Source organism: Puccinia triticina, chromosome 14A (genome assembly GCF_026914185.1).
Source record: "Puccinia triticina chromosome 14A, complete sequence".
NCBI lineage: Eukaryota > Fungi > Basidiomycota > Pucciniomycetes > Pucciniales > Pucciniaceae > Puccinia > Puccinia triticina.
This window is the reverse complement of record NC_070571.1, coordinates 4,385,855-4,394,996: the sequence shown is the minus strand read 5'-3', so window position 1 is coordinate 4,394,996 and position 9,142 is coordinate 4,385,855. Positions and strand designations below refer to the sequence as shown.

Here is a 9,142-nt window from a genome sequence, read left to right as displayed (position 1 = left end):
GGCCGTATCAACACCTCACTGGGAAAATAGAAAAGCGACCAAGTACGGCTCACAAGAGTGGCAGGATGTAGAGTTTTGACAACACGGTAGGTATCTACCCGGAGGCGCATACTAAGGAGATAAATTACTTCTATACTCCTTGCCTCCACTAAAACTAAGCCTCCTCAACCGCGCTCCGGCTGAAGTAAAGGTAGTTTACCCTCATTTCGGAGGCGATCTTTGGATGTTGGGATTGAATTGGAGCCTACTCCAGTTTGACTCCATGCAAGTCCAGGGTCCACTTTGCCATGCAAGACAAGAGAACCGCTTGAGTTGATCTGAAAGGATGGACCGCGATGACAGGCAAGGAGTTTCAAGATTAATTCTCGACTAGTACATTTTGCATATGCATTGTTGTGATGTGCGCGGGAAGACTTCTCGAGTTTCAAGTTTCACAGCTGAAAATTTTCACTCACTTCGTTTACGGTCTTGAGTCACTTGGTTCGCTGCTGGTCAAATCCTCAACGCATCAAGATCAAGAGTCAACTTAAAGGAAGACACAAAGGAAAAACTCATTTGAGGTAAAGATAAACTATCAAAACATCATCATCTGCTCAAGACACTCACACGTTTGCTGATAACATCTGTCTAGTCAACTCGCTAAAGGTCGACTTGTTTCAGGAGGAGCTACATCAACAAATACTAAACAGCTGCATCTTGTTTGTATAGTTTTTGTTTTGTATCTGGTTAGATTAGCTACTAAAACTTGTGTCTCTTTAGTTTGTTTGTGTTCTAGTCTTGTTTATCTCACGTGTCTTCGTCATTGTTCAGGTTTCAGCATAGATAGCTTCTATACTCTGTGTGTTTTCTTTCTTCTTTATTTCTTGTGTGATTCAGACTCAATTTCTAATTGTTTTTTATTTCTTTCATTAAGTCTAAGATCTACTACTACTGGCTAAGCAATTAAATCAAGATTCCAAAGAAAGAGAGATTTGTAATCACTACATGGTAGCAAGAGTCAACTCTTGAATTGTATTAGCTCAGCGTTAGAGAAGGAGGGTTAAACGCAAACTGAACACAAACACCCAATATGTCAGACGAGTCAGATTCCTCAAGTGATAATCATTTCTCATTACGAGTCGAACAATTGAAGTTTGGCACGTGGGTTCCGTGGAAATCCTGTTTCACGTTGTACCTTAAACGACATAATCTTGAGGATTTACTTGATCAAAAATGGGTAAACGACGAGAAGAATGCTACGGCATACAAGAAAAATAACACAAGGGCTTTGGAGGCGTTGTATGCGGCTGTTAGTAAAGAACTTCACAATAAGATTCTTGACAACAATACATCTTTCCTGGATGCTTGGGAGGCTTTAGCATTGGCGTGTGGTCAAAACTCAGTGATTACAACTTGTGCTGCGTATAAAAAGGTTCACTCTATGCGGTATAATCCAGGAACATTGTTAAAAAATCACATTACGGCATTCAAGACAGCGTATACTCGACTATCAGATATAACAGCAAATCATATTCAAGAATTTGGCGTCGTCACTTCTTTCATGGCCGCAGCTTTATTTCTGGATAGCTTAGAAAATGACTTGAAAATGTCGTCATTAGTTCAGACGTGCTATGACATTAAGCCTTTTACACTTAAGGGTTTCACCGATCGGATCTTAATCGAAGCAATGCGCCGCAATAGTCAAAATGAGAATCACAAAAATGTTATGTTTACGTCGTCTACACCACCTGCGTCAAAGTCAAGCAAGAAGAAACATAAGCAGTCAAATGCTCCAAAGCCAAAAGCAGTGGCTCCTACCCTGAATAATAGTCAGCCATTGTCAAGCAAAGGAAAAGCGCCGAGTAATTTGTCAAATACCGTTGAAAATCAAATTCAAAAGATCAAACAGTCAGTCAGTGATTTGACGGACATGATGAAGAAATTCGCATTGTCCAACATGCTTGGTATGGTTCACGGCTCTCATCAAGGTTCAGAACCATCAAAAGGACCGTTCAATGTAGATTCAGATCGCTCAAATTTCTTTGTAGCAATGTGTCTAGAGAATATTTCTTGCGGTTCTTGGTTTTTGATACGGGAGCAACACAGTCTTGTGTCATCAATCTTGAATTGCTTACGGATGTTCAGCCACTAACAAATCACTTCATGAACACTTTCTCCTCTCCAATTGAAGCGACACATGTCAAGACACTAAAAATGGGCGACTATTTTATCAATCCCGTTTTCCATGTTCCCAATGGATGTGCCAACATAGTTTCAGCTACTCAACTGATTGACCATGGACTCAAGCCTCACTTCAAAACCGACCAGTTTCTAATCAAAGGCAGGGATAAAATTGTAACCACGTTTCCTAGGATCGGAAAACTTTTCATGAGCCCTATCTCTGAATACGTGTGTATAGTCAATATGAAGATTCCCGAAGATTTCGACTGGCATTACGGTTTAGGACATCCTTTGGATAAATACATTGATTTATTTTGTTGGCATAATAATTTGTCACCCAGTGCTTCAACAAAATCAAAGGATTTTCTAATCTGTGAAAAAGGCAAAATCCATCGGTCTCTGCACGCTCGAAAATTGCCGTTTCATTGACTGCATACGGATGTTTTGCAAATGTCTTCACCGTCAAAATTGGGTTTTTGGTACATTCTGGTGATAATTGATGATGCGACTTGATTCAATCAAATTTACTTACTCAAGGCAAAATCAGAATCTGAAGCAAAACTTGTATTGTTCATTGAAGAATTACAAAACAAGATTCAACGCGTCCCAGCTTATTTACACAGTGATCGTGGTGGTGAATTTAGTTCATCAAAGTTTCTCACTAAGCTACAGGAGTCGGGAGTGTCAATTGAACAAGGTCCAGCGAATTCTCCGCAAACAAATGGAGTTGCTGAATGTTTCAATGGCGTTCTAATTGAAAAAATGAGATGTATGTTGCTTCAATCTCAAGTCCCACAATCAATGTGGCATGAAGCAGCCGTTCACGCGTCGACTTTGTTGAATGTTCTTCCACACTCGTCGATTAATTGGGTTTCACCTACGTTGATGCTAGCTAAATCAAACTTGTTGATTGAGCCTGATAGGACAAATATGCCGCTCATTCTTTTTGGAGCTAAAGTTGTGGTGCATAGACCAGATTCACTCAAACTTCTACCACGTGGTGTTGAGCTAAAATTTCTGGGATTCGAGCTGTTCTTGGATGCGTCGCGTTTCTATGATCCGCTGGTCTATAGAGTGGTCATTAGCCGGGATTATATCGTGCCGGCGGTTCAGGTGAAATCTGGTGAGGCCCCGCCCACTAAAGACCTCAAATCTCTTCCTTGCGTGGTCACGGTTTCCAAAAGCAAAATACCGCGTATGGTTTGACTCCCAGGAAAATATAAATCGTCCGGCTCTGATAAATCAAGTAGTTCAGATTCTTCAGACTTGTTGGATGAATCCAAATCAACTCAAATTGAATCAGATCGTGAGAAGTCAGCGCCCGTGCAAAGTTTAAACCAAACATTGGAAAGTGAAGAGGACTCGGATTTATCATTACAAACAAAACAAGCTTGGTTAAGTCGTTGTCAGCAAGTTCGTGCAGAAAAAGCTAGAGAAGAAATTCAGACTGGTGAAACTGTTTGACCGCATCAACTAGGTGAATCCTCTGAACATCGTCCTAATCAAGGGAGACATTTCAAGCTTTTGGAAAACATTCTGGGCCGACTCAGACCAAGCTGGGAGTGGAGTTCATTGTTCAAGCCGTCAAACAAAATTTGTGCGGATATTGATACCTCAAACATTTTGTCGACAAAAAGACAACAGCAAATTTCTAGCGGTACGGCGGTTATTGATGAACAGCCTGAGGTCATTAACTTGGTTCAAGAAGTAACAATGGCTGATGCGTTAAGTAGTCCGAAGGAGAAGCCACTCTGGATTGAGGCAATGACCAATGAACATGCGTCGCAACTTGCACACATAACTGGTGATCTTGTTCCGCCGCCGGAAAATGAAAAAATGATTGGCGGAATGTGGGTACTATGTCGGAAACTCAATGAAGCAAATGAAGTAATTCGGTATAAGGCTCGATGGGTCGGGTTTGGAAATCACCAAGAGCCAAATAAGCACTATTTTCTCACGTATGCGTCAGTTGGTCGAGTTGAAACATTCAAAATTCTGTTATCTATTGCGGTTACGTTCAAGTGGAAGGTCTATCAGTTTGATGTTGAAACAGCCTTCTTACACGGTGAGATGGATGCTGATTTGTACGTTTGACGAGTCTTGGGGTTTGAGGTGAAAGGGAAAGAGAACTGGGTTTGGAAATTGAATGAGTCGCTATACGGTATGAAGCAAGCTCTGCGCATGTGAAAAAACCATCTTACAAGCACATTACGGACCTTAGGCCTCATTCCGTTGATTGTGGACGATGCCTTGTTCTACAATGCTGATCGGACATTATTTCTGCACATTTATGTGGATGATGGCCTGATTGTAGGTCAAAGCGCATCTCTAATAACTTCTTTTCTATCTGAACTTTTGAAGGCATATAAGATCAAAGTAAAAGAAAAGCCGAGTCAGCATCTTGGGTATACCTTGGAGTGGAAGACTAATTTGGTTATTTTGTATCATCAGGCGTACGCTGGAAAGATCCTGAAGGCGTTCAACATGGAAGGCGCTAATTCGGTGAAGACTCCGTTACCAACAAATGCCCTCCATCAGGTTGAGCTTGAATCTACTCCGTTTGATGCGTCTTTAATGCAGAAAGAAATGGGGTATATTAATTATCTCACGATGCATACTTGTCCGGACATTGCGTTTGCTACGAATCTGTCGTCACAATATTCGTCAAAACCTGCGCAACAACACTGGTCGCTGGTCAAGCATTTACTTTGATACATCAAGGGTACCAAGAATATTGGCATTGAAATTAAGAGCGGCGGTTCTCCTTGCAAACTACTTGGGTATGCTGATGCGGACTTTGCGATGTCAACAGTGGACAAGAAATCAACTACTGGTTATGTCGTAAAATTTCAAGGCAACGTGATCTGTTGGAAATCTAAGAAACAATCAATCGTGGCTCAATCAACGACTGAAGCCGAGTTTATTGCAATTAATGTGTGTGCTAAACAAATTCAATGGTTGAAGAATCTACTTGTTGACATGAAGATCTCGGTTGGAATTCCAGAAATCAAGAACAACAATTCTGGCGCAGTAATCATCAGCAAAGAACTCTGGCTCTCTGACAACTTGAAACACATTGAAATCCAATATCAGTATCTGAGAGACATTGTTGCAAAGAATCAATTAGTCATTGAAGACATCTCAACCAACAACATGATTGCTGATGTTTTGACTATTAAAACCAGAGTTTTGCGGAAAAAAAAACCAAGGGTTTCCCCTACAATAGACCAAATCCCCCCCAAAAAAAAGGCAGGGTTTTTCCCACAAGGCAACAAAGTACAAAAAAACGAAAGGGTTAACCCCTCAAATAAATACAGGAATTATGTACAATCATTGTGACAGGCTAAATTACATTGAAAATGACAAAAATCTCAACCAGCAACCTAGCCCAACACCAGCCAAAGCTGCTGCACCCAGGCTCGTATTTCCGCCCCACTCACCGGAAGGGTCAAAAAACACGTATGAAAAGGCCCCCTGCAGTGCCAAAGGCAGAATACATCATGGGGCCAGTGCTTTAGCCTTTGCGCCTGCGCAATTGCAACAGGGGCGCCGGCGTGAGGTGTTCAGCCAGCTGGAAGTACAGCATAAACGGACACGCCTGGCTCCTCAAGGTCGTCCTTCGCTCTTTTCTTATACTGAATGTTAGTGCCCCCCCTGATCCCACTTTGAACCCCTCACCTCACTTTGTCGTCAACGCATGATACTCATGTTAACCGTTGTCTTCACCACCGCCCTTTCTTTCTTCTCCCGCTCCCTTGATATGATCATCCGACAAACAGTTCCACCTGCCACGCCAACTCACCTCACGTGTAAAACGCCATGCCCAGAAAACCCTTGCTGATCCTTGCCCTGAATCATACCTACGCCTAGGTCCGGTAAAGTGACCCTTTCCGCCCCTTTCATTTATCTCTTACATAAATAATCAGTGATTTATCATGTTGCTAACCAAAACCACCAAAACCCTTCTATTTAGGTGTAAACCCCTAAATCTCAACACGACCAAGATTGCCCAACCCTTCTGCAGGGTCTCAAATAGCCCGTTGATTTCTCCGGCGCGTTCCCACCAAACATCACGCCAAGCCAACACTTCACAACCAGCCCAGCCCCATAACAACACCTCCCCCCGCCCTCCAACGGTCCAGCCTAGCCCGCAAACCACAATTGAATATCCCAAATGTCACGCCAGCCGGAAATTCTCGTTGATTCCTTCGGCGCGTTTCCAGGAACCGCCGCGCTCAGCCAACCCTTCACAACCAGCCCAGCCCAGTAACATCAATTCTCCCCGCGCTCAAACTGACCAGCCTAGCCTGCAAACCACAATTGAATATCCAAAACGCACGCCAGCCCAAAACCCGGATATAAACCCCCCCCCCCCCCCCCCCATTGATCTCAGCTTCCCACAGCCTACTCCCACCCAAACAAACCCCCAAACCCCGCGTCCAGCCTCACAAAGCACATCAACAACCATCGCACAACCAAACCCCCAAAGCACCTCCCAAAACTCACCCTCGCATATCTTTCCTCCGTCCGCACATATCAAAACCGTTCAACGCAGCCACCCATCATCAAAATTCACAACCCTTCAACCAAGCCCCATTCCTCCACCATGAGCAAAATCCGAGCACCTAACCATCCCGTTGCATTCGATGGCCACTTTGAGCCACTCGCAGAAGTAATTTGCTCTGTTATTTTGTTTCCTATCATTTAACACTAACATTGGCTTTTTTCAATTTTGGTCGCAAGCCAAATCTGTGCGCAGTAACCTATATGGTTATGTCAAAACCCAAAGCTACATTCAATCCGGCGGTAGCTTCGACGAGAAGAATGAAGATTTTGAAGTACAACTTGTCACCAACACTGCAATCAATAACGTCCTTGAAAATAGCTATATTTATTAAATGAGTGGGAAGATTATTGCCCTCAATGATGGCTCAACTCCAATATTTACGTACTATCAAGACTCCATAACCCGCATCCCTTCCACCAACCCGGACAGGCCCGACTTCACGAATAAAACAAGTATTCATTCCCTTGAAATGATTACTGGGAGGCGGGAAGTAATATCTAACGGGGCGGATATGTCAACCCGGCTTGAAGTCATTGTAGCCCATTGCGACTGGGATAGCAAGGTTAGTTGAAAGAGGAATAGACAACAACCTTATGCCTTAACTCATTTCCATTTGATCATCCATCAATAGGAGCGATGCCACCAGCGCTTCAACGTCAAATACATCATCCCAGGAACCAAAATATGGTCAAAACCCACACTCTCTATCAAGTCGGACAGGAGGTCCATATCATTGGCCGGCTTGTCGATTTTGACATGGACGAGAGCACGGCCGTCGTACTTGTAAGATTCACAATATTCTTATTAACTCTGGTCACATTCTGACCCGTTTTTTTTTTAGGTATCATCCGTCAGCGTAACGTCTGGTCATCAGCTTGGCCGATCCATATCCACGTCAAGTTCCCCGAACAAGGGAGGCCCGTCACAGGGTTGTAAGCTGTCAGTTGACAATTTTTAATCAATTTCCCCTTTTCGGCGGTGCTGATACCTTTCATTTAGTACAACTTTTTCACCAAAGAAACCCGAGAACATTACCCACGAGTCCCCGCCATCAACCTCACAATCACCATCACAAAAATCTCAACCATCTCATAAAGGATCCCCACCACAAACGGCGCTGCCGCCTTCAAAAAAAGGCAAGGAAAGACAAGTTGACTACTCAGACGACAAATCCAATGAAGGCAATAGCCCAACCAACGACCGCAATGATGATATTCAACCAAGTCTTGATCACCAGCCAACCACGCAAGGATATCCTTCGCGACACAGCAAAGCGAATGAAGAGAACCTGAAATCCCCTCACCAACGCATTTGTACTATGAGCCTCCAACCTTCAGGAACATCTCAAGTAACAGCTATCTCTTCTACTGTCCAAGCCAATCTTTCCTCATGACCCAAAGCAACCTCAATGTTCACGCGCGCTCCACCTCATCTCCACGTTTCCTTTCTCTTTACTGTAAATAGATCTTGTCAACGTTCCTATCCGTTCATGAATACAACAATGTCTTGATTTCGCAAACCACATGTGCTTCACTCGGCCTGTTGACCTCAATTGCAGTAGATGAAATGCATTTGATTTATTCAACAACCTGATTACGTACATAGTACTCGCCACGTCTCCCTTAACCCTTCCAAATAACCTAACTTGCAAGAAGCAGTCGATCAAGTTGCCAGCTGAATACTTCAGATTCAAAGATTCCCGTCCCTAAGCTGATCAATAAACTTGCTACTGGATAATATAGCCACGCTAATTTTAATATTGTTGTTGAAGTCTTCTCTTCGATTGCACTCAGTTACGCGCTTTGACCATCAGACCTCAAACTAAGCAGATGACAAGACCCAGCTTACCAATCGCCTATCCCCCAACCATTTCACAACGTAGGCATACTGCGCTGGCCGATAAAACTGCTGACCCATCCGACAAATTCTACAACTTTATAGCGTCAACTCCCCTCTGATAAGATCATGATTCATTTCAAGCAACAAGTCCTCAACAGCACGTCCCCGGACTACGAGGAAAACATCAAAAAAGTCATCGCATATAAATTTCCCCATTACCTAGGAAAATGCGGTAGGCCCTGCAAATCATGTGGCGCTCTTCATTGGAAAGGGGAGTCCACACTAGCCAAACGAGACAAACAATCCATATCCTATTCGACGTGCTGCCAGAAGAACAAAGTTTCTTTACCCTCATCTGACCCAAGCGCCCCAACCTATCCTGTCCTACTGAAAGATTTACTGTCCAATTCCGACAAGAGTAAGTCAATCTTACCCTGGGATTGTCATTTCCTGTGCTAATCACAAGTCAAATATTTCGACAATAGGATCACGGGATTTTCAATGCTTAACTCGCATGTACAACAACGCGATGTCATTCACGTCATTAGGGGCCAAAGTCGACAAATCTGTTGATGG

At 43.4% G+C, this 9,142-nt stretch overlaps 1 protein-coding gene across 1 annotated transcript; it reads left to right on the top strand.

The window, feature by feature from the left end:
* Window positions 1–6,334: 6,334 nt before the first annotated feature.
* Window positions 6,335–8,120, top strand: PtA15_14A394 (uncharacterized protein; the record flags this gene model as incomplete). The annotated part of the gene is made up of 2 exons (XM_053163105.1): window positions 6,335–6,426; window positions 7,727–8,120. The coding sequence occupies 2 exons, from the start codon at window positions 6,335–6,337 to the stop codon at window positions 8,118–8,120; spliced, it is 486 nt and encodes a 161-aa protein (XP_053027065.1).
* Between the last annotated feature and the right edge of the window lie 1,022 nt (window positions 8,121–9,142).